Source organism: Microtus oregoni, unplaced genomic scaffold (assembly GCF_018167655.1).
Source record: "Microtus oregoni isolate MIOR12 unplaced genomic scaffold, Mior012 000057F_ref0000458, whole genome shotgun sequence".
Classification (NCBI taxonomy): Eukaryota; Metazoa; Chordata; class Mammalia; order Rodentia; family Cricetidae; genus Microtus; species Microtus oregoni.
Window position 1 is genome coordinate 6,598,935 of NW_024543833.1, and position 26,304 is coordinate 6,625,238.

The 26,304-nt window shown below is 43.9% G+C and overlaps 1 protein-coding gene across 9 annotated transcripts in view; it reads right to left on the reverse strand.

The window, feature by feature from the left end:
• Tcf4 (transcription factor 4) overlaps positions 1 to 26,304 on the reverse strand; it is a 343,351-nt gene that overhangs the window by 145,409 nt on the left and 171,638 nt on the right. For 6 of the 9 annotated variants that reach the window (XM_041639270.1, XM_041639273.1, XM_041639271.1 and 3 more), the window contains exon 6: positions 20,545 to 20,606. In XM_041639270.1, the coding sequence (XP_041495204.1) occupies positions 20,545 to 20,606 (62 nt within the window). Of the gene's footprint in view, positions 1 to 20,544; positions 20,607 to 20,711; positions 20,835 to 26,304 lie in introns of those variants that run through there. The other 3 variants (XM_041639276.1, XM_041639275.1, XM_041639274.1) reach the window with 1 other exon arrangement.

Here is a 26,304-nt window from a genome sequence, read left to right on the forward strand (position 1 = left end):
TCAAAAAAAAAAAAACCTCAGAAAGCCCATTTTCTCAGCTTGAATGTATAGAGACAAATTAATGCTGAAAGCGTTATGAGCTGGACCAAAATGAAGTTTCAGCAAAAATGCTTGATCTGTAGGTTTGGTAACAGTATTCAGTTATAGGTCACTGCTGTCCGCATAAACTCAATGGCAGGTTTCAGCTAGCTTTCTAGCTGTTAGTTTCATAGTAACAGTCAAAGCTTATTGGATATACTCCACGACTTAGCATACGCCTGTGTCTTTCATTCATGATATTTTTAAAATTTGCATAAAACCTCCCCTAAAGAAAAAGATATTATTACTCAAGATGGTGATAACGTACTATTTCGGGCACTCTGGTAAATGTCCCTGGTGATTAAATTGCTTAATCTTTGCAAAATTCTACATATACAAGAGAGCTGCTAATACCAACAAACATGGCACACACACAGAAGGCTGAGGCTCAGAAAGCTTGTGTCACTTTTCCTGGCCACAAGCTTGGTGTGGTGGGGCACAGGGCTACATGGAAGGCCCCGTGCATCTCCTCAGCCAGTGCACGCTTTCTGCCTGACCTTTCTACAAATGTGGGGCACACAAGACAGAACTGCGGCTTATCGAGCATATGCAAAGGCCTCTGTCTTCACATGCAACACACAGAAATATCTACTATTGATTATCAAATTTTGAAAAGTGTTTTTTTGCTCAGAAAAGGATTTAAGCCCGTAGTACACATGAGGTTCTGGGTTCAAACCTCAGCACCGAAACAAAGGTGTAAAAATGAAAATTTGTAATGGGGTGTAGTGGCACATATTTCAAATGCAGTATGCAAGAGACCAAAGCAGAGGATTAGCTCTCACAGGCCAACCACACGCTGACAAATAATTACTTAAATTTCAAAATATTTTAACCAATATTTAATAATGATTTTTCATGCTGTGAGCATGTAATACAGTCTTAGCCTGTGCACATTAAAGCGTGTACAGTTTTGTTTTCAAGAAAACGGTAAATTCAAAACTCACTCTGTAAAAGTGACAAGGCTGGGATCTGGAGAAAGGGCCCAGACATCACTCAACCTCTGTACCATAGGTGGGCAGACAGTGTTGACAGTAAGCCGGCTAGCGCCAGGATCCACAACCTCTGAGCTTACTCCTTGGCATTCTTCACAAACTTAGCCAGCAAAAAGAAAAGGACCTCATGTTACCACGATAGCATGAAGTGCAGTCCACAATAAACCCTAAGGGCCAAGTGTGCCTCCTGGGGAATTGGACCGTGCAAGGTGAGGAAGGTACGGAGCACTCAGGGAGCCGACCTTGTGCTGGGCTCCAAGTGTGCAGCTCGCAGACGGAAAGGAGGAAGCACTGAGCAGGTGCTTTATGCTCATCCTGTTTTCACTACTTTGAACTGCTCGCTACTTACACATGGAGTGCAATGATAAAGATGCCGAAAACGAGCGTCAGGCTACACAGGTTCTAACTGGGCACACGTAAACCCAGGGGACCCCTGACTTAACTAGTCCACCCCTGGCTATTCATGCAAGACATGAAGAGTTGGGCAAGATGATCTCTAAGTATTCACAAACTCTTAAAAAAAAAAAAAGGTAAACATCAAGCGACTCACTGACTACACCGAGTAATGACTGATTTCAGTTCAGAAAGTGGCAAAGACCTCTGCCTTTAAACAAAGATATCTTGCATTTCTGACTCAGTGAAAAACAAGTAATTCTAAGACAACGATACAAGCCTGGCAGTGAAACTCACAGCCTAGGTTCTAGAACATTCCTTTCATACTTATCAGCACACCTCTTTCCCTCCTGTGAGCATACTGGGAAGGCGAGCTGTATGAGCATTGTCTTCCTGGTACAATTCGGATCTTTCAACAAGATTGAAAGGGCCATGCATGGCTGTAGTGAGCCCCCACCCCCAACCCAGTCTGCGCTCCGGTGGCCTTTTCTCAGAATGACAGAGCGTCTTATTTACTTGCGTCAGAATTGTAGTTCATCAACCCAAGGGGCCAATGAAATGTAAGGTGCATCGTCCTTACCTATTTATCATCAAGACAAGGAAAGTTGCCAATTAAATTGGCACCTCATAAATTTCTGAGGTGCTGAAAGGCAAAAGCAACCCTTCAGAATCTACTGAACATGACCACATACGACTTCGGTACCTGGTTTTCCCATTACTCCAGACAAATCTATCTGCCAAAAGCAATGCTAGCGACTGAATCACATGTCCTACTTAAGCCAACCGTCTCTCTCTACTCTGACCACATCCATTAAACACTGAGAAAAAGAAACATTATTTATACTATAAGAAATTAAGAAAAATATCACAGATTAAATGCATAGCTCTCATTTTTTTATTTATGTTTCTTTTAAAGGTAGACTTTCTGTCACCTGTGTGGTATTCTGGGAGGATATTCTGTGAATCATGGTTAAAGGTTACCTTAGTCCTCATTATCTATGACACAGATGCTCACAGTACTTGGAGCTAACAGGGATCCCATAAATCACTGTACTGGTAAGCTTTGGTCCACTTAACACAAACTGGTATGGCCTCAGAAGAGGGAACCTGAAATGAGAACTCCCCTCTATCAGACTGGCCTGTGTGCATGTCTTAATTAATGACTGATGGAAGACTCAAGCCCAGCCCGCTGTGGCTGGTGCCACTCACTGGAGAGGAGGTACTGGATTGTTTAAGAAAGTGGGCTAGGCAAGCCACGGGAGAGCAGGCCCATCTGCAGCATTACTTCATGATTCCCGGCTCTCCTCCCGCACGGGTTATCCTCCTGCTCCCCACACAGTGATGGACAGTGATGGGCAAGTGTCAGCCAAATAAACCCTTTTTTTCCCAAGTCGTTTTGGGTCATGGTGTTATTGTTTTTTTTTTTAAGATTTATTTATTTAAGCTAAATAAGAAGGTGAACCCAAAGAAAAACATATAGGCATCCTCCTGAATATTAACCTTCATCAGGCGATGAAAGGAGACAGAGACAGAGACCCACATTGGAGCACCGGACTGAAATCTCAAGGTCCAAATCAGGAGCAGAAGGAGAAAGAGCACTCAGGACCGCGAGGAGTACACCCACACACTGAGACAATGGGGATGTCCTATCAGGAACTCACCAAGGCCAGCTGGCCTGGGTCTGAAAAAGCCTGGGATAAAACCGGACTCGCTGAACATAGCGGACAATGAGGACTACTGAGAACTCAAGAACAATGGCAATGGGTTTTTGATCCTACTGCACGTACTAGCTTTGTGGGAGCCTAGGCAGTTTGGATGCTCACCTTACTAGACCTGGATAGAGGTGGGCGGTCCTTGGGCTTCCCACAGGTCAGGGAACCCTGATTGCTCTTCGAGCAGATGAGGGAGGGGGACTTGATGGGGAGGAGGGGGAGGGAAATGGGCGGTCCTTGGACTTCCCACAGGGCAGAAAACCCTGATTGCTCTTTGAGCTGACAAGGGAAAGGGACTTGATTGGGGGAGGGGGAGGGAAATGGGAGGCGGTGGCGGGAAGGAGGCAGAAATCTTTAATAAATAAATAAGTAAATAAATAAGATTTATTTATTTATTATGTATTCAACATTCCGCCTCTATGTATGACCGCATGCCAGAAGAGGGCGCCAGATCTCATTACAGATGGTTGTGAGCCACCATGTGGTTGCTGGGAATTGAACTCAGGACCTCTGGAAGAACAATCTCTCCAGACCCTGGGTCATGGTGTTTATAATGGCAACGTACAGCAAACTAGAAGAGTAACCCAGCTAAGCCTTTGAGGGTGCAGAAAGAGAGCCTTTATAAAGTGCTCCTTAAGTCAGGTCAATCACATCTGAACCCACTCTAGGAGCTGATTGGTTCTAGACACTATCCTCAAGTAGTACACAGAAACCTAGATGCAACAACCTAGGAAACACATATTTCCTGTCTCATAGAGTTTCAAGTTTATCTTTCTCCACAACTAGTCCCAAACATGATCCTATCTATGTAATATTAGAGTACACACTCCAAACAAGTCACTCAGAATTTCCCAGATCCTCTGTGTTTGCTCAAGTTCAATGACAAGGTTTGTTAAATTGTGAATAACTAATAAGGACTACGCAAAACAGAAATAGAACAAAATTAATGTACCTGATATTAAATGCAATAAAATATTTTGCATTTTCCAGTGAAGGAAATCTCTGCGACCTACAGGCACATGGGATTCGCCCCAAAGCAAGCTGCTCCTTTATGTTCAACAAATGCTAGTAGATGTTTGAAGGACTTTGCTTCATTCAAATCTTCCCTGACAAAGCAGAAATTTCAGTAGTCAAATTCCTGAGCTGAGATTTGTACAGTGATTTTGCCTATTTCCCTATCATAAAATCCAGCCTGATGTTTGTTGTCTCTGGCTTACAGGCCAGTGTCCTAAGGAGAAGGTTTATGTTACTCCAAGTTTGTAAGACATCCTGTGAAATCCACAGACTGAAAACTCAGAGAGGTACTAGTATCTTCTCCCCAAAGGAGTGTTGGGTCTGAGAGGGAACGAAAACAAAAATAAACAAATCACAAACAAACAAAACCAGCTCCCTTCCCAACCACACACATGCTAAGCATCATCATCATTACTCAAGCTGGATCTGTCATTAGACAAACATGGTGACGGGAGCCCAGGACACAGATCCTGTGCAATGTCCCATACAATACGGGGTTAACCCATTCCCTCACTTAGTTCATTTCCATCAGCAAACACCCCTGACCAATCACTACTAAGAAACTGTACAATGACACTGACTCATCCTGATACAGGATGTCTGTCTGTCTTCCTCCACCAAAACAGACCCCTAGTCATCTTCAATGAGGTTCACTTTACCAGTGTACCCCAGTGAAAAACGGTCAGTGGGGTAATATCCTTTCAGAGGCTGTCTGCCACTCTGTTCGGAGTCTGTGGACTGGCAGGCAGGGCTCTCCTGTCGGAGCTTCGAGAGCTCTGCAGATGTCTGCTGTGTTCAGTCAAATCGAAAAGGAGAAAAGATGGCCTCTGACAAAGGAGAGCTGCCAATCAGATGGTGTGCTCACACGTGGTCGTCCAATGAGCAGTGACAGAGGTGACAAGCATTTGGCTAATCAGCACGCCATGAAATCACACCCTTTTCAGGACTCACCCCAACACGTGAGGTGACAGCGTGTGTGCATCTCCAGTGCCCGGGCTCCTGGCGGGCTCCCTCCCCGCCCTCTTTCCTGGCCGCTCGGTCTCTGCCTGGTGCATTAGTGCTCTTAGAAAGGCCAAAGCCAATGGAATATTGCTAGAAACAAATCTCGGTTGGGAAGAAACAGAAAGCCACCGCAAAAGCAGCCACACAGGGACTATAAGTGACACGGTCATCTATTCAGAGCTGCTCCACATTGACACTGAGGGATGATTTATTAGCTACAGACAGCTAGAGAAGTTACTAGAAAATCAGATCCAAAGTCACGGGCTGCCTCACTGCTGCCTCCCCGAGACACCCACCATCTTGACATTCCCTACTCTTGCCACCAGGGGGCACTTTGGGGCTACTTCCTGGTTGAGAGGACTGAAGATTGGTCTTTCCAGTTACAAACACTGCAAGGAGGGTGCTTTGGGATGGAGTGAGATCAGGAAACTGGACTGAGGGAAGAAGGCCAGTTAGCTGCACTTAGAAAAGTGAAATCTCAAGATCTCATATTTGCTTTCTTCAGTAGTGAGTTTTCACTTATACCAAGATCACCGGAAATTTGACTTGGTAGGAGGATACACACCTGCAACCCAGCACTGATGGGGTGGAGGGAGGAGGGTCACAAGTTCAAGGCCAGCCTGCATACTTTTACAATGATGACAGAATATCCTGTCTGTTCTCCCCAGTGGATTCTAAATAAGCCAAAGAAAGGAAGCAGAGGAAACAGGAAGAAAAACAGGGGAAGGGATAGCTGCAGACAAAGTTGAATATGTGGCTGTCCACTTATAGTTCGGGAGCCTAAACAAAAGGATGTCTACAGGGCCAAAGCCATGGAGGGCAAAGACAGTCTGACCAACACTGCATGTTGCCTGGGCTTCCGAAAGGACACATGGCCACGGCTACCCAGTGTAAAGACAAAGCCAGCCTTTCTCTGAGGAAAATTTAAGAAGCTATTTAGTCTCACAAGAACAGAGACAGGAAAGAGCCTGAGACTTGCTGCCAGCCCCCACATCAGCACCTACAACCATCAGTCAAACCAACCCCTTCTTTGCCTCCTCTCGGCTCCCAGGTACCCGGAGAGGCATGCTGGGTCCCCATCCAGGGAATTCCCATGGTAATGCGGTAAGGCTGAATGACCCTGTTACCAGGATACGGGCCCATCAGCTGAGCTGCTAAGGGCTTAGACACTCCTGTTTCCTCCTAAGCCCTGCTCATCTACTCAAAGCCACCGATGGACCCTGAAAGATGCAAAACATCATAGTCTTTGCCACCCAGAGCATCTTAAAATCCTTGCTATCCATCCAGATAACGCTACATAAAAAACGACACCTTTTGATCAAAACCTCACTACCTCCTACAGACTCTTTCCTAAGCATAAATAGCCAAGAAGCATAACTATAACAATATTTTGCTCAAATGTTATTTTATTTTGACCTATAAATACTTGCATGCAATCCCACGACTATCTGTAACTCCAAAAGCTGACATCCTCACACAGACATACACGCAGGCAAAATACCAGTGCACATAAAATAAAACGAAATAATTTTTTAAAATATTACTAAGTACACACACACACACACACACACACACACACACACACACACACTTCCATTCTTACCAGGCTATTTCTAATACTGAGCAGTACATATTCTAGTTAGGAAAGCAATACTTAACAAAAAATTAAAGAACACAAGAAAATGTTAGGAAACAAGGTTTCTGTACCTATAGAAAAGTTGAGGGGCTTGCTTCAGGCAGCTCTAGTTCTTCCTAAACAGCCTAGAGAACAACAGGTGCCTTGGGGTAGGAGGAGCTTCCAATCACTTCCTTGACTTGGCCTTGTGTTCATCCATTTGAAAGCCGGGAGGGGTGAACGCCATGCCATTTCAGAGGCACTATTTCTTGAGAATTTCTCAGGAGATGATAATTTGAGGGGTACTCCACTCGAACACCAAGAGCAGGCACATCCCGGAAGCTAAGGAGGTACCAGCTTGCCAACTGGTATGTGCCTTCTCAGAATCTTAATACACAAATGCCACTGTGATGCTGCAGCAGAAAGGGCAAGGAGGCCATCACTTCCAGAAGGGAGGAAGCTGTCTTTAAGGAAAGCCCGGGGGTTAGAGAAATCACCAGGCGGGAGGAAGGTCTGGCTAGTCCTTACAAGTCTAAGGCAAGTTTAGGGTTTCACTGAACCCTGTCGCTATTTTTATCTCCTCCCTCACGCCATGCGTAGCACACAGGAAAGAGCTGACTCTAGCTCGTGAGGGACAGTCTCTGAATTACATGGATTAAAAACAGTCTACTAAGCCTGCCTGGCCTGGCTTACATTTTGGTTCTGAGCTGAACAATGGAGGCCTTATCAGCCCCCTAGGGTGCTGAAGACAGCCAGGGCTCTAGCCAGTTCCTCGGGGCTGCTGACAACCTATCTCGCACATTTGCTTCGTGGTGGTTATTATAAAGCTTTTACATATTTAGGGAGCCTTTCTGGAATGGCTAGAGGCTCAGGCATAGTAGTGATAGCTGCACACATGCGCTTTTTATCCAAGTTCACAGTTCCTGGTCACTGGGGGTAAACAGTGTTATCAGCGATTATTATGGATTTAGTCAAGTATATTTTATTCCTGTCATTTATGAGCACTTGTGTTGGCTGGTATTTACAATGTCGGGATTCTGTCACTTTGGCAACCTTCTGAGACAACATTTTTCCAGTGTTACAGTGACATTTCAAAAACTCAGTATTTACAAGCAAACGACACCCTCTGGCTCTGTGACAGAGCAATTCAGTGGTAGCTGAACAAAGGAACACTCATCTAAGAATTTCTTCAGGCTGCATTTCCAGCTGCCACTGGTTATGACTCCTTAGCCTAGATGGCCCTCTGCTCTTAGACAACAGAGAGCCCGTCCATCTAGGCAGCACGCACGACGCTGTTGAAATTCTGTCTTATGCGGTCAGTATTGGTGAGATGTCTTGTATATCGTCAAGCAAATCTAACTTGTCTGGGCTTTGTATTCTATTTGCTAAAAAGTGGGTTTGGCCACTAGCTATAGCTATTTACGTCTCTTCTGACTAGTATTCTATGTTTAAGAACTTTAAGGCTGAAACAAACACGGAAAGAAAGAACTGAGGCTAGATTTGTCATCATCGTTAGCTTCTTCATGCCTCACTTCAAGATCACAAACATACATAAAGAAGGAACGTGAAGAGGCAAATCATGGTTCTGCAACTCACCCCTCCCTTCTCTGGTCTCCTCATCTCCTATCAACAAGGAAAATCACAAAGCACAAAGCCTGGGAGACAAGATGCAGCTAGTACTGGGCTTCTCCCTTCAGCCTCAAGAACTTTTCTACTTTCAAGAGGACTGTGGCGCCCTTCAGTGCTTCTGGAGATTCATCATGGAGTCAGAACCATGGAGAGGTGGCAGCATGGAGAACATGTGCCCTGTTATTTCAATTTGTGCCTATGAGAAAGACTAGGAAGCTGTGCGCTCTTCCTGGTCTAGAGACCTGCATTGGCTATCTAGATGGCTAAGCCTCAGACACTTCTTAGGGATCCTCTGTCTCATCACTGGCAGAGAGAGGTCGCAGAGTGGCCTCTGCGATACACGTGCTCAAGGATGCTGCCAGCAAAAAAGAGAGCTGGAACCTCTAAAGGAAGACATCTTTGGCCCCAGCTGCAGTGGTGGCACACACCTTTAATCCCAGCACTCGGGAGGCAGAGGCAGGTGGACCTCTGTGAGTTTGAGGCCAGCCTGGTCTACATAGTGAGTTCTAGGATAGTCAGGGCTACACAGTGAAACCCTTTCTCAAAAAAACTAAACCAAAACGAAAGAAAAAAAGAAGAGCAGGAGGAGAATTGGGAGAAGAAAGACATCTTTGAAAAGTTTTCCCAACTCTATCTAAGAAGTAATAGAGTAGACAGCTAATCTAGGGCACTGACAGTTCAATCTCTGATTATTATCAATGGTGAAAGGCTCTCTGAGTCTTGGTTCTTGTATCAATAATGAAACCACAGGCAGTTCTTACCTTAAAGGGCTCATAATATAACTAACCAAAGTATTTCAATATGGAGCATGCACTTGCATGCAGTCAGTACTGCTGTTGGCTCAGGCATTCATTTGCTCTTCCATCCACTCAGTCAGGCACTGAGACAGAGGTGGTAAGAGCTGGGTTGGCTGGCCTCTGGCTGATAGGAAACCAGGCACAGAAGCATGGTGCCTCGTTCTACCACGGCTCTACCATCAAAGAGTCCGAGAAAACAATGGCTGGGTGGAAATCTGAACTAAGGATTTGAGTGGATCTGATTGAAGGGATAGAAGAGGAGAACAACGGGAGGTGAGATAAAGTCATCTTAGAGGATGAAGGGCCTGGGGAAAGAGAGGGAGATCTAACAGCGCACAAAGCAGTGTGATGCCGCAGAACTGGACAGAGAGCGGTGCTTACAGACTAGGCCAGTAGGCGGGAAAGAATCTGGGTGACCAAAACCCTGTCCCAGCCACTAGAGGTGGGACTCTGAGACCACAAAGGAAAGCTCAGAGAAATGGCATGCTGAGTGGGGGGGAGGCCAGCTACAAGGAGGCAGCAGCAGAGGTGGAGGTGGGGTGCAAAGGAGCATCAGAAGCCCTGGGATCCTGGAAGCAGAAATGGCCTGATCTGTAAACTGAGGACTTCTGCATACGAGGGGAAATGACTGGTCACAGATGGGGGTGGGGTGGAGGTAAAAGGTGACTAAGCCAATGGATACAGATGGATCAGTTCCAAGGGGAAACAATGGAATTCAAATTTAATACCCTCAGTGAACGATCTACTTTTTTGGTAATATGCATGCATTTTACGTTCACCTTATAAAGAGGTTCAAATCAACACAGACATGATTTAAGCTCTAATCATTAGAGTACTGCAGTAAGTGACTGGACGATGGGTCCGGCATTGGACACACAAACACTCAAACCTTAAATATTCAGAAGGAAATATTCAAAACTGGAAGTTTACTCAAGCATGTCCTGCTATTTTGTGAAGACCTCACAGATCTCTAAGCAGCTTGTATACCAGAGGTTTTCAACCAGTGGCTTGCTGCCCTCTTATTGACCAAATGACCCTTTCACAGGGGTCACCTAAGATCAGTGGGAAACACAGATATCTGTGTTAAAATTCATAACAGTAGCAAAATTACAGTTATAAAGTAGCAACGAAAACAACTTTATGGTCCGAGGTCATGGCAACATGAGGACCTGTATCCAAGGTCTCAGCAGGATTAGAGAGTTGGTTCAGTGGCTAAGAGCACTGACTGCTCTTCCATGGGACCCAACACAGACAAACATGCAGGCAAAACACATAAATGCACAAATGCACATAAAAAGGGTAATCACAGCATAGGAAGGTTGAGTGAGAATTACTGCTGCAAGCAGTCTCAAGGAATCCCTAAGATGAATGATGCGTGGGATCCTGGCTGATAACTCAAATGCCCACTTAAAGAGGGACATGGCAGCGTTTCCTTGTGCCTTTGTTCATCCTGTGTTTGTGGCAGGAAAATCTCAATATTTCCTTCATATTCCTTACTTCTGATTCTTGTTTTATATGTTGAGACGAGTGGGAAAGTTAAACAAAATTGAGAAGATATCAAGTATCTTATCATCAAAGCCTGAGAAATACCAGCTCCTCAGCTAAAGAAAAATAACATACTTGGTGATTTGTAATATAAGTAGAAAATGAACTCCCTGGGTCTCTGGGGGTCTGCAATATGATCTTTACAAAAGGTAGCTTGCCAATTTAATTGAGGTAGGAGTTATTTAATTTTTTACAGGTATAGTTTTCAATAAAACTACATATGCCTATAATACTGCTACGGCAGATGTGTCTCGATTATTAGAGGTGGACTCGAGGGAATATATACAATGGATCTTCCAGTCTGTAAGCAGCTGCTGGGGGTGTGTGATAGGGATGGGCATCATGCCACACACAACGTGTTCTTTAAGTGAAGCAATGTCTGCTTCTTTCACTGCAGGTGTATTACAGAGATGAAATTTTATAACTTACTGTATATAATACCAATAAAACTGAAAAGATTCAGTGGCCTGCTGTTCGTTATGGTGGTACAAATAAGCCTGTATTATTTTGCATGCATGCAAACCTCAACATACAGAGACCCCCGCATATAGCACTCTGGGGATGGTCATTGCTGGAAAAACATCCACGCCGTTACTCCTCAGTTATGCCGTCACATTGACTCTCTGTTGTCCCACATAAGCATGGCTTTATGGTGGGCTGGAAATAAGAGGATATATTTTACTCAAGTCACAAAAATCCTCTCACTAAAAGAGGTCTTCTGAATTGAGGTGGGCAGTAGAAATGAGGGGATTGGGGAGATAGTCACTAGATAGCATGACTGGTCCCATTCAAGGAGATCTGATGAAACGCCATTTTCAAGTCTCAATCCCCTCAAAATGTGACTTCTCCCTTTACTAAATACAAAGACAGTCTGACACAATCAGTGCCATGCTCTGAAAAAAGCAGTATTTGCATAACAGCAAGGTGGGAGCAAACCGAGCCAAGCCTTTCCACTGGGGTGCTGCTGTACTTCCAACAGATAATCCTTCAATAAGTGAGCCCACAGAACCAAATCCACACACACGTGAAAAATGAACAAAAACTTCCCAAATGAAGAAGCATGTCAAGTCTAGGCAGGTAACTGCAATGAGGCCCAGCAGCAAACTTGATAACTTTCTAAAGGATATTTTTTTTTTGGGGGGGGGGGGGAGAGTGAGGGAGTTAATTTGCATCTTCTGGTATTATGGACATTGTAGTCTTGAGGTTCACTTTAAGGAGTTTAAGTAAACATTTCCTTGATTATGGAATGATGTTGCACCCGAGTTTAGACATAAGAACATCACTTTTGAAGGTTATCCTGATTCTGAATTGTATTTATTAAAAAATAAAAATTAAAAAAAAACACAAAAAACTTGAGGGCTATTCTTATTTCTATAAGACACAATGATATATGTCATCGCAGAACTTTCTTGGGCACACTGTAGAATTATGTCAATATTTTAATACTGGATGATTTTCCTTTCTCTATACATAATAGAAATACAAAAGGAACAATTAAGAGTCTGAATTTTTAATAATTATCAAAACCTCCCAATACTCTTCATAAGAGAAATGAAATTAATCCTAAATTTTCATGAATTTATAATCTGGATACTAAATGTTTTACTTTGGTAGTCATATATCATCTCAAAACACATTTGATGGCTTTGAATATACTCTTCCTGAACTGTGCAAGACGACCCAATATTCTTAGCCCATGTCCTGTTATTGAGCATACTGCACAAATGGGTAAAATGGCATGGTCAGGAAATGACTGGGTCACATTCTAGAGACCGTTAAAGCTATTGTCTGGGGATTTTACCTTACACTGGTCTGGTGTTTGGGGGACAATAACCTGATCTGTTATGAATCCAAATGCGTCATGGCAAACCTTGTTCTGCCAGCACCATGTGACAACCAAGGCCAACAGAGGATCTGTATGTTTTAAAGGAAGTGTCTCTGCCACTGCTAAAATGTGAACTGGCATATTCCACCCAGCCTTCTCACAGGAAATCCTCATTGATTTTGAGGAAACTGCACATGCTAAGACTGAGGATGTTACTAAATAGATTATTCACACAGTATGTTTTTCTCAGTGCAGGGCAGTTGGGATGGCAGGACACAGCCTCGTCCTCACTGCCAATCTGAACAGATCTGAGCAAAGACATTCTGTCATGAGCACAGCGATGGTCCATACTTCTTCAGGACCATGAAAATCACAGAGCATATTTTTCCTAGATAAGACCTAATGCAGACCTCGGGACTAAAAACCCCGGGGTCTGGGGTAGCAGGGAAAAGGGGTTCTGTCTCTGAAACCAGACGTGCCAGAGTTAGAAACGCATCTGACACTTGACTCAAAGTGACGTGGAATCTACCTGCTCCACGTATTTGGGTTCTATTTCTTAGAACCATTGAATGGAAGTAATTAACAGTCACTCTAGAGGTTTATATTGGCACCTAACACTAGTTCCCAGCCTTCCTAGAGTGGCCCAAACTGCCTTTCAGAATCGTACACATTTTGGTTTAATTCGTCAACCACATCTGGATGGATCAGAGAGGGGATTATTTACAGTATCTTGCTGATTCCTCACAAAGCAGAGTATAGGGTAGGGCAGCAACCCACGAGAGCGAGCGGGTCAGCGGCTAGCAGCCAGTTCTGAGTGGTTTAGCAGCAATAACCCAGTACAGAAAAACATGACGAGACTTTGGAGAAATGGCAGGGCTTATTGCAAGGCTGATCTAACATAACAGCTAACAAAACAACAGATTTATTTAAAAAAAAAAACAATTTTAACTAGAGAATACTAGTGTTCCCCTTGTAAAGATATATGTCACTGGCTATTTCTACCTCCTGCAATCAGGACTTTTCTGATCAGCTTCTTGGGCCCTGACTACATCTCTTATCACTAGACTATAGGAGATTGGGAAAATGCTTCCCTGTAGCTCGTAGCCCATAGGCAAGGGGCATACTAAAATCAGAGACTGCTGACATTACACCATTATCCTCATGGGACACCAAAAGTTGTGGCATTAAAAAAAAAAGGGGGGGGGGGGATGAAAGAAAGCTCTTCCCTAGGAAGGGCTGTCGGCTGCACACGCGAACGTTAGGTTGTTACTATTGTTGCTGACGACAAGTCATCAGTTTGAGTGCTGGGGTAACAGTTCAATAGGTAAAGAGCTACACAAGCATGAGAACCTGAGTTTAGATCCCTCACCCCCCACACAAAACAGTGTGTGCTAGGGCGCACTGTAACCCTAGTGATGCGGGATGTGGAAACAGGCAAACCCTAGTAGCTCACTGGCCAGCTAGCCTAACAGAAACAGCAGGAGACCCTGTCTCCAAAACATAGAGGGAGACAGAGAAAGGTACCAGAGTCGACCTCTGGCCTCCACACAGGTGAGAGCACTGGCACAGACACACAATGCAAATACACACATCAAAGGCCAATTAATTAATTAAAGTAAGTCCACTGGCAATCCAGCGATTCACGTAGGTTTTAACAGCACACGCTAAAACTACCCAGCGAACTGCTTGTGGAGAAAAGGTATAATTATCTTCTCCAAAGGGTCACCGTTTGGAAGGCAGGAAAGCTTTACAACAGAGTGGTCTAGGGAGTGCCGGGTTATCCAGATGCTCCAATGACATGCATTGCCATTAGTCCAGTGTCCTGGTGGGATGACGAGGGCACACTCTATGTCATCCCCGAGGTCATCTACCCAGAAACGCCCAGCCTGAATCTCAGAAAGCACTTAGACCTGGTTCTCAGAGTAGAGACAAGCACGCGGCGAACAGATTAAGCAACATCACATGTCTAGAAAAGGGGGCACTGTAAAGGCAATCACACTGGTCTCTTTGAGGCGACCACTAGCCAAGCAAACAAAAAGAGGGATTGCTATAATCTGAAAGAGATGATAAAGAGGTACAAAAACCAAATGCCATACATCAATGCAATAGTTTTTAAAATGGGAACATTTTCATGGAAACAACTGAAGCAACGAATGTGAACCAGAAGAAGAGATTATTGATAAATTCTTCAGTGGATATAACAGTATTTTAGTTAAGACATGCATGCGCCCTATTTTTAAGAGCTGTATCTTGAAAATCTAGGGTAGAAATCTTAGTTCTGTCATTTAAAAATAATTTTTAAGAAGATATGCTATTATAGGTACTATATATACAAAATTATATCAAATATTAGCAGCTCTATGTGAAAGATACATGTCAGTTCATCCTACTATTTTTTCAAATTTTCTGGGTTCTTAAAAATGCTCCCTAGGTGAAATACAAAATAAAAACAAGACATGTCTATAGGTCCTATCTCCTCAGGATGCTGTGGAGATCAACTGAGCCTGGGAGTTTGACACAAACTTGACTAGGCAAGCACAGATATAAGGATGGATGATAGATGGACAGACAGTAATGACAGATATGTAGATGGTAGATGCATACATACATACATGCACACATATATGCATGAGGCATACATGGAAGACTATGAAAGCGAACACAACTTCTTGGTCTCTTTTTAACATACAAACAGGAAAAAGTCGGAAGGGATAAAGGGATTCCCTTTCTCTCCTCAGCTCCCAACACATCCCTAGAAGATCAATAATCCATTTTGATCGGTATGATGAAAGAAAAGATTCGTTGTCTGCTTTGGTGAGTGTGTTGGGTGTCTTTTCGAAGAGGGTTATACTTATTAGAATTCCCCAAAAGGATAGGCATCACCCTGCCAAGCACTGCTCCATGACAGTCACGACAAAACTCAGAGGCTGAGATGTCCAAGGCCACCCCTGCTGCAAACACCCTGCCCCACGGTTCACTCCAACAGAGCCACAGGATCAGATCAGCACATTGAGCTTTGGTTCCCATAGCACCCCCACCAGAAACACAGAACATTTACGATCACCTTCCTGACAGCTACACATGTAGAAAAATGTCAGAAAACAAACAAACAAACAAACAGTCAACAAGTCGGTGAAGGCCAGGTAGACCGTCAGCTCAGAGACCTGGGCAGTGTCTCTCCAGAGACAGAAGCTGTGGGAGCATTTCAGGTTAGAAGGAACGGCTTCCCATGAATGTCATTTTCTAACTACCACAGGCACAGAAAAAGATGCCACAACTCCGTTCACAAACATCACTGTCCAAACTCCATTCCCTCCGATGTTTGCCAACAGCGATGCCAAGAGAACAAAAGGAAGGTCTTCCTGTTTTGAACCTGTCAGGCACAGGATACCCAACGCAGGCTAAGGCAGGCTCAGCCTTGGCTCTCAAGGAGTTTCTGGGGTCCTTGAGGCAGCCAATGTCCGATGAAAATAATAATGGGAAACGATCAGAAATGCCACAAGGGAAAAGCAGAGGGCTGGGGTGGTGTCGGACATAGGAGCTGCGTTCAGGAACAGCACAGAGGATTGAGGCTGAACCAAGTACAAGCATTCAAACATTAAATGCCATTAGAAAGCAAAGTGGGCTTCGGCTCCACTGAGTCTAAGTAGTCATTCTTATGGCAAACCAAAAGAGATCTGTGTCTTTTTAACTTAGGTCTATTTTTTTTTCTATTTTTACTTTGGGGGAGGATTTTTTAAAAGCTTTAAAAAGAACCAAAGCTTTAGAATTACATTAGCTGTAATATTTTTTATACCCCCATTCTTAAATCTATAATTCATCTCCAAGTCAATGACATGTCTAGTTTTAGGGAACTACAGCTACACAAAGAAATGACTTCTTTCCTAGGTGGCTTTAAAGCTTCGGAAAGTTAACAACAGTCTGCCGGCTTAATTAAACACAGTTCTAAGTCATTCTATCAGCTCTAATATCTACACATCCGACATCATCTAATATCTACACATCCGACATCATCCATGCAGTCCTACGTCAGCAGCTGCTACATGGGACTCAATGACTTGGCTAGAGAAAGCGAGGTAGGGACTTGGCTTGTCAGTGAAGCCCAATAGAGATTTCAACATATCGCTCATCTTTGGTGTCTTTGAAATGAAGGTCAAATGTAATATATGGATAATATAGATTATCCATGCCTTGAATAATCTAATTAAGGCAAGCAGTCAAAAAGCTTTATCAAGGTCGGTAGGAATGACAGATTTTGAAAACATATCAGTACAAGGGGACATAACTTGGCAGAGCGCTCTCTGAAAGGGTCAGTCACCTGGGGAGCAAGAAAGGCAGTTCAGGCCAGCTCCTGAAACATGCACTGGGTTGGATGTAGCGCTCAGCTTTCCAGCTATCAACTCCCCCCATACACACACACACACATACACACACACACACACACACACACACATCATAATAACCATTGTCAAACTTCTATTCAGGGTGAAAATGTACACACTCAGATCATCAATTCTGCTGCCCTCGTCTCGCATAAAAAACTAGCAGGATTTGACAAAATTTTAAAGTCTGCAAATTGATCCTGTTCAGCTCAGGAAAAAAAGACCCGAAAGGCAAGTCACTCCCCCCCCCTCCCCGCTTCTTTCTGTTATTGCAGCGTGATCCACTAGGAATTCTATGCTGGCTCTTACGGAATTAGGGCTGGGCTAACTTGCGAAAAAGTTGATTTTTCACTCATTTGTGTTGCTGTCAAACTTTCCATTATAAATTTTATTTTCTCTGCCAGTAAAAGTAATATGAGGTTGCGAGTTGGCAAGAAAAAATTTAAAACTGGGGTGTGATTTCCGTACACCAATTTGATGTAAATTAGCTTCTCTGTATTTTGTGAGAGTCTTGAAAAGCCACTTTTGTCTACGCGATTTCCAAAGTTGCAAAAAGTCAGTTATGTATATTTCTGATAACTTCACGTGGAAGTATATTGATGCACTTATTTATATTGCTCATTTTTAATGAATCCAAATTAACTGATAATAAAGAACCTGATGGCTTTCTATTTTCCTACTAAAATATTCACTTTTAGAAAACCATGTCTATATCCATTAACATTAAATCCTTAAGAGAAACACATCCATTGCTTATATGCACACGCATGCGTGCACGCACACACACATGCATTTACACACAGTGAATGCTGATATAGCACAGTGATGTCCTTTTGTAACCCGATACAGCTCACAATAATAAGTAAATGCTCCAGGACAGCAGTTCACTACCTGTTGCTACCAGCACCTTTAGTGCAGAATGAGCAAGAAGCCACTGGAACTGGAATAAGTTTGCTCCCATGGAACACTGCTCATCCCCATAGGTTCACAGGCTGCATTGTTATCATAAGAAAAGGCGGCTCCTGGGGCCACCCCCTCTAAAGGCTTTCTGTCCAGCCTCTCACTAACTAGCAAACAGGAGAAAACAAAAGCTCCCCTCCCCGAGAGAGACACTCACCTTGTTACACAGTGGGGAATCATGTCAGCTGTGCTCTGCTAGTTAGACTCCAAGCCCCAGACACAGGGAATCTGCCTTTCTTTGGGGGGTTTGTTTTAGCTCAAGTAGTAGACAAGGGTTCAAAGAACAATGCGGCTCAAGAGGAACCGACTCACTGAGAGACAAACTGGTCTGCTCTCATCTCAAATTCCACAGAAAACCGAAATCCAGACTGTGGACACATTCTCGTCTCCAGGCCCTGTTTCCCCACGCTGGAAATTCTCCATACTTCCCTTTTGCTAACCTTAAGCCTCCCACTGTTTAGAGGTGGACACTGCTGAGACCAAGCTGAGCACACAGCCAGTTCTTGCACATGAAGCAGAACTAAAAGTGGAGGCAGTCCACACTCCCAGCTAGACTCTGAAGGTCTCTCAAGAAAAGCAAGAGCAGCAACATCCCCAACATACAAAAGAATTTTCCTGGCTAAGAACGAGTCGAGGTCCCGAAATGTCAGTTCTCACACACTCCAGGCAATCACCTCAGCTACCCCCATGTCCCTCTCCATTTCTCACCTTATGTTTGGAAAAAAAAATTAAGTTCAGTTTCACCCGAGGGAAGTATTCCCAAAAAACGGAGGGAGAAGGGACTTCGCACTGCACACACACACTGACTCCCACGGTCTGGCTGACGCTTTCCCAAGTTCAGGGGCCTCCGGCTTACTCAGCAGAGGAAATCTATGTCTGTGCGAGTCATGCCAATTCCTATTAGTAAGAAAGGATGCAGGGACTAGGAAGCCTATCCTCTCAACGACCAGCGAAAAATAGAGACCTGTGCCATGACCATCTGTAAAAAGGAAGGATGTTGTGAACTTTCTTCTCCCCAAAACACTGGCGACCTCTGCCTTGACCCTCAGAAACCAGACCCACAGGAACCGGCTTTTCTGCAGAAATTGTGAGCTCTTCACCAGAGCCCCGGCTCTACGAGGCTGCTGGCCCAGGCTATCTGCCCCAAACATGTGCACTCACATTCCAAAGATGTTTCCGCTGCACGGGAATGCTGTAAATTTCTTTCCTGCAGGATTCTTTCCACCCAAACTGCCATGGGCTACCCTCCTGCAAGGGTTCTCAACCAAGCGCTGAGCAGCTCATCGCTGGGAGAATCTTTTAGATGCCGAGTGTGACTGAATTGGCAACTGGGCCAGAGGAGTCAACTTTTAAAATGCAAATGTATACAGCGGGGGGGGGGGGGGGGGAGAAAAAACCCTCCAGAACCAATCCCCCAGAACTCTACCTTCCTGACAGACGAGTGCAGTGCGGCCGGAAAGGATAGCTTCTTCAGTGCCCAGCTACATTAAGGAAGCACATGTGGGCTTACATTTCTTAGGGATAAATAATCAGGTTGTTTAAAAAAAAAATCCCAAGTGTATCTTTTTTCTTTATAATTGAAGGAACTAGGAGAGTGCGTGCGAGGCTCAGAAGCCGAAGGAGCCCTTTTCTGCCCAGAAACAAACGAGCGCCTGCTTTTTCTCCCGGTGAAGAACAGAATGGTACAAGTCTCTGAGTATTAGAGGGCATTATTAAATTTCAGTGAGAGCTTTGGAAAGCAGTTCTGTTCTTTAAAACTACAGATTAAAATATGTATTTTCATCATGATTGGTAATAAGACTAAAATTCAAAAAGAAAAAAAAACTATGAAATGGTATTGTCAAGAGAAAAGCTTCCACTTTTGCCTATAGATAGTATTCTCAGAAATGGGCTCTCTAGAGAGTTAAAAGTACGCTAATGCAGAGGGCACAAATACACACATGGGTGTGTGAGCATGTGCACACATACACACACACACACACACGATACCTTTGTGTTACCCTGGCATTTTATTATTTAACTAAAGTACTCTTCTTTTCCTGACTCATGCATGCTTCCCTTGCGATGGCTTAGCTGTTAGCCTGCTGGCCTTGATTTCAGGCCAAAAACAATGCAGAAACAAAAAGGGACAGCAAATCATATTTTCACAGACATTTTTATCTCTCAATCCTACCCTGTTTTCACACAACATCATATAATCCCTAAGAAAACTATAATTTCAAGCAACATCACCCGAACCCTGGATCTGACACACTGAACATTTCTTGGGCGAGAAACTGTTAAGTTCTTAATTGCAAATAAACTCTTTCGATGGACCCACTATCATGGACATCGCTGGTTTGCAAACAAGACCTGGGGTAGCGGCTGATGAAAAGCAAGCCAGCGGATGGAGTTTTGAGTCTGCCGAGCTCTAAAAATAAGATGTTTGTTAGTTCTAAGCCCTGAGTTGCTCCATTCTGTAAAGACAGTCATCCGGAGGCTCTCCACCCTCAGGGCACCTTAGCATCACCATTGAAAACACAATCAACAATCATAGCTGCACAGCGCTATCACTGCCCAGGTTAGCTCTCAACTCTTCCCCAACCCAGAGGGGCACTTACCTGGTGGCAACCCTGCACGTTTTCTCTCCCATAAGATGAGTATGAGCCCCTTTCTGTTTTACCTGCCAAGAGAAACAATAAAACAGTAAAAATCGGGCTTCTTCCTTTAAAGAAAACCTCCCCTGCAGGTAACAGATATCCACTTTCCGTCCCCGATGTTTACATACGTGAAGGAGGCACTACTGGCAATGTATGCAAGCAAGAGAGGGAATAGCACTTTCTCACTCCAGCGACAAGAAACTGGAAAAAAATATCCTTCATTCCTATTCTTAGCCAAACTGCTCCACACTTCCAAAAACTGTCATTCCAGTGGCCTCCACTTTCTCTAACAAACAAACTGGCATTTCTTATTTTCACTTTCTTTCTCCCTCACAAAATTTGAACAATTTCATTTTTATTTACACAGCAGGCAAATGATCTATGTAATGACCCTAGTCTGGTAATTCCCATTGATTATATTGACACTTAATGGGGAGGCCAAAACTAATCAATCATGGGCTCTCCAGATGGTGAATCTAGCAAAGAAACTGTTCAAAATCCTAAGCCCCCCCCCCCCATCTCTCTCTCCTCCCTTTTAAAAACTCTTTCGCAGGAGTGATCCCATCATGATCAACACAATGATGAGAGAACACTTGAGAAAGGGGGCTTGGAAAATCACCTATTCTGAATCCAAGTTCAGACTCTACCAGGAGACCCCACGGGTCCTAGGATCAGGCTTTTGAATGTCTTGTCCCAAATCCATACTCCGCATGTATCTACCTGCTCAGGACAGGTAGAGCATCTCTACTGTCACTGAACTACACATGCAGAAGAACCCAAGGATGCATGCTTTCTCTGTGTAGACTTTAATAGAAATCGCATTATAAAAGGTATTATTGAATTCAGTTGGTGGTGTTCAAAGGGTTGCTCTAGAAAACCAACCATACCAAATGACAAGGAACTAGTGGGGCAAGCCAGTGTCCAGGACCTCACTCCACCCAAGACGGAAGGGCGCATCTCTCAAGAAAAGCGTTTTGAGGTGCACTGTGCTCTACAGACAGCACTACGCTCTTTTCCTGTCCCAAAGGGAAATTCAAAGCTTCTATATTGAGGTGCTGAACCAACATCCTGTTAAAGTTTACAACCCCCAGATTTTCCCTTCTCCACTCAACATGAATGCTGACAGGAACAGTAGCCATTTTCTCTTTGGGTTCAATGTCAATGTTATCAGAATAAGACTCCCTGACAGCACACACAGAATGTGTCTTCGGGAACCTTATCTCTGGTGTAAAGTGTATCCTTTGTCTGTGTCAATATATTAAAACATCCAATGTAGGATTATTTTCAAAGAGAACAAATTCGGAATCTTAAGCCCACGCCCCCACCCCTGTATTAGCTTTTCTCCTGATTTTAACAAAACTCACACTTAGGAAAACTATACTTCTTCCATAGTGTCCAGCGTGAACTAGAAAATCAATGACCATGTCAACCTTAACTCCAGGGAAATGAGACCCCATTACACAGAGTGTCGGTCCTGCGACATGGAGTGGAGGGAGGATCAATTTACCTGTGCCCACTGTACATGTGGTCACACAGAGATCGTACGTTATGGAAGCTACCCTAACCTCTAACTACTCCTCGTCACTAACACTATCAGCAAGGGTGTGACCTTCATGAGGAATATCAAAAGACACATGCCCTCCTCTAAGCTCTTACACACAAGAAACTTTCAAGTATATCATGACATATTTGATTTGGACACCAGTCCTGGTTAACCACTTCATGGGAAGACAGACAGGAAGGCAGAAAGAAAAGTTGAAAATAAGTGCTTTGACCTTGTAGGAATATGAAAATCTAATGTCCTCATTTGGCAATTCCCAAATATTGGATTCTAAGATATGGGTATAAGATAAAGTGCCTATTTTGGTTCCATTGTTTTTTTTCTACAGGATACTACCACCTGCTACGATTTCCAGAACTCATCTCTACCATACATAACTGGAGAGAATGATTTTCCTACCAGCATTTGTCTTGCTACAGATACACAAGCCGGGCCAATCCTTCTATTGGGATAATGAAATAGGAAGAGCAGACACAGAACAGAAGGGTACGAGAGAAATCAGGTACGGAAAAGGAAGACAGAAAGGACAGAAAAGAAGAGCAGTGGGTTAGGAAGGGAGGGGAGGAGGCCAAAGACAGGAGGAGGAAAATAGGAATTCACGCAATAGAGTCCCCAAAGTACTCTTGGCTCCATGGGCTCAGCATTCTTTACTATCATATCAGATACAGACTGCTTAATCTTAATTTCACTTGTTAAAAAATATTTATCCAGATACAAAAATAAACCCACTGCAAATTACAAGTTGTCAGGGTTAAAAATCTACTCCTGTTTGTGTGGGGGAGGATGAGAGAACAGCACAGACATGAATCATTCTCCCGTAATTTGAGTGTTTCCATGACATCAATGGGCACCCGTCCAGGACTCTGTCGAAGTCTGCGAGGTACCAAAGAGGCAGCGCAGCCAGCGGGAGGCTCGGAGGTGGACTAATTTTTTTTTTCCCAAGGATTATGCTCCTTGGGAAGGTCTCATCTGTACGATCCACTTTCACTATCAAATGGATCGCCGCGGAGATCATGGGCAAACACATTTCATCCTAATAGTGGGAGCCTTTAACTTTATTGCAGCTTTTTGTTCCCCAATTCAGCTATAAATCTGCCCTCAGAGCCCAAAACCCTGGTTGGGAGGGAAGTAATCAGGGACTGTGGACAAAGCCCAGAACCTCGCAAGCATCAGATTTTCTCAGTGCCATCGTTTTTCAAATGATAAAAAGCAGCCATTTTAAAATGGCACCTCAGTTTCCAGAAAGGAAAAAAAAAATCATGCATTTCGTGTACATTGCCCACTAAAAAGTAGGCATGGTCTTGATATGAATTTTCTAGTTCAAATTCACTGGAATGTTTGTTTAAAGATAATGGAACTTTGAAGCTCACTGATAAGGTGTCTGAGTAGGACCCTTAAGGAACTATGCATGCTCAGAAACACAAAGGCCCCTAAATATCTGTGTTTCCTCTATGTCAGGCATGAATTTTGTCACTTATATAAACCGGCTGGCACAAAGAACCTGTTTCCTCTCCTCTCCATCCTTTACCACCCACCCTCTGCCCCACAACCTCAATGGACACTCTGAAGAAGCTCAAGATTCCATTTCTCCAATATTTAAGAGACAGCAGCGATGGCGATGCGCAAGCCCCGCAAGCCCACTGCGGAGTTCTCCAGACAACCCTCCAGTACTAGAATGTGACAGCCGCTGCGGATATTTTTTTGGCACAAAGACAATGGTGGCAGTGCCAAGCCCCATGGCTAAAACTACTCAAAAGAGGCATAAGGGTAGCATTAATCGCTCAAGTCTTTTACTGCATGGAGTACTGTTGCCCATATTTTAAAAGCTAAAAGTACCCGTTCGTAACATTTGTTGTAGGACCATGAATTGGGGGAGGGGGAGAGCCTGTGAAATATAGATGAGAAACCAATCTTGTCAGGCATTCGATTCCTTTTTAAACCGAAAAGGACCAAATGTTAAATTTTGCTATTGGTAACAATCTCCGTGCAGGAAGCAAACGGTCTGACCTGATGGAGGAGGTCGAGATGGCTGTGTGATAGCGACTGAGAGGAGCCTCTGTGCTATGTCCACATGCTAAACAACTTCTCTTCTCCAGCAAGGCTACACGTACACAAGGAACATGAAACGCTGTGTCACAATGTGTTTTTTTTTTTCCCCAATTAAATACGAAGAATGCTGTAAATGAGCAGACACAGCACCCGTCAATCAATCCTGGAAACAAAGGAGATCAACACACAGCCTCTTGTCTAGGACAGGTCAGTGTCTACAGTGAGCAAGTGATCCAGGAAGTCAACAAGGGTGTTGTTCAAATCCAGCCCATACTAGGCTGAAATCTATACTTAAATGTGATTGTTAAAAATGGCACCACATGGCAGTCAAGAAAGGATTTGCTTCCTTTTTCTGTTGTTTTTGCAAACCTAATCCCAGCAGAAAATACCAACCATTTGCAATTTTTAAGGCCAATATTTTTGTTGACCCTGACAATAATCTCTTATCGTGTTGTCCCAAGAAGCAGGAGGGAAATTTGTTGTTGTTATTGTTGTTGCAATTTGGGGGCAGTGCAGTTAGCAAATATCTCAAGAACCCAGATTCCATCTTTCGATAATCTATTATTTGTCATTAGACATCTGATTTTCCTTCCAACCTATCATGGTATCCTGCTGCAAGCAAATGGAAAGGCAATGAAAATACCGCATGGAGGAAAAATGGGCTCAGAAACCATTCCACTCACAAAGGTAGTTAGCATCACCTTTGGTGGATTAGCACACCTGGGCTCACACAATAGCGTAAAGCCAGGCGGAAAGATGCAGAGACAGACAAGAGCAACTTCCCTGTGGGATGATGTCTGGAGGTCAGCTCAGGCATAGAGAACATGCCCTGGTGGTTGATCAGCAAGAGAGTTGGGTCATATTGGGGTGTATAGCCCCTGCTTTGTAAAGGGCCCCTCTAACACCTCAATCCAGGTGGAAGATGTTTTTTCTTACCCACCACTGAAACAGGAACACCTGTATGGTGGGACTCCGCCTCCTCTTCAAAGCCTTGATGAAAAATTATCTGATCCCATAGGACAATACCAGCCAGGCTATTTCTTTGCTAATCCTCGTTCTGGGAACTGAAGAATGAGCCTTTTGTTCCTCTGCATCAGACTAGGGAACACATCATACACATGCTTGACTTAGAATAAATTTCTGTTCCTGTCCCAACACCAACTATCTGTGCTTACCCTATTACTTTGTGCTTCTTCTGGTCTACTACAGTGAAAGGGCTAGTCCATTAAGCAGTAACTAGAATCTTCAGGGGTAACGAAAAGACACACTGGTGATTATTTAGAATCCTCCCATCTGCATGGCTGTCTCTTCATGTCCTACCCAAGCCAGAAGAGGCGAGATCACCCCACACGAGTCACTACCCAGAGGGTTCTACGCATGGTATCTAGCTAAACAGCAACACAGCTGGCAAGGTGGGCAACATAAACACCATTTAACAGATGGGGAAACTGAGGCAGAGAAAACTGACCAAGTCCATACAGGTCTACTTAACAGGGTCAGAATTCAGATCCTCGCCTCTCTACCTGCGATGCTGAAGGTATTTTAACTCCAGGAAAAGAACGTTACAAATAAACCAGAGGCCAATATTGAAGCCTCTGAAATCCCAGAGCTCAAAACACTCATGAATTTGATATGAAATTAATGAAAGTGTCTTATATGCGGTGATAATTTACATTTACATGGTGTTTTATTCCTAAAAGGTCTCTAGATACTTTATGGCTGTACCAATGATGTGCACAGAACCTGTGACGTCTTACAATTAACTGCCACCATCTCCATGTTAACTCAAAGCAAGTAATTAACAAAAAAGTGGCACAAAACAGCGCTTATCCACATTCTCTATGTAGAGAGCATAACTGTCTATTAAAATACACAGAGAAGAACGAGAGGAAAGACATAATTACAACAGAGGGTAACACTATCACTCACAGCGTCTTCTAAGGGAGAACAATCCTACAATGGGCCCCAGAAGTCAGATGGGAAACTAATGGGAAGGATACAGAGACTGGTTCAAGCCATGTATGACCCTCCTCCACAGATGCAACTTGGATGTTGAAGGCTCTTCGTCTTGCAGGGAGGATGTATTTCACTGCCGAGGATGTTTGCTGAAC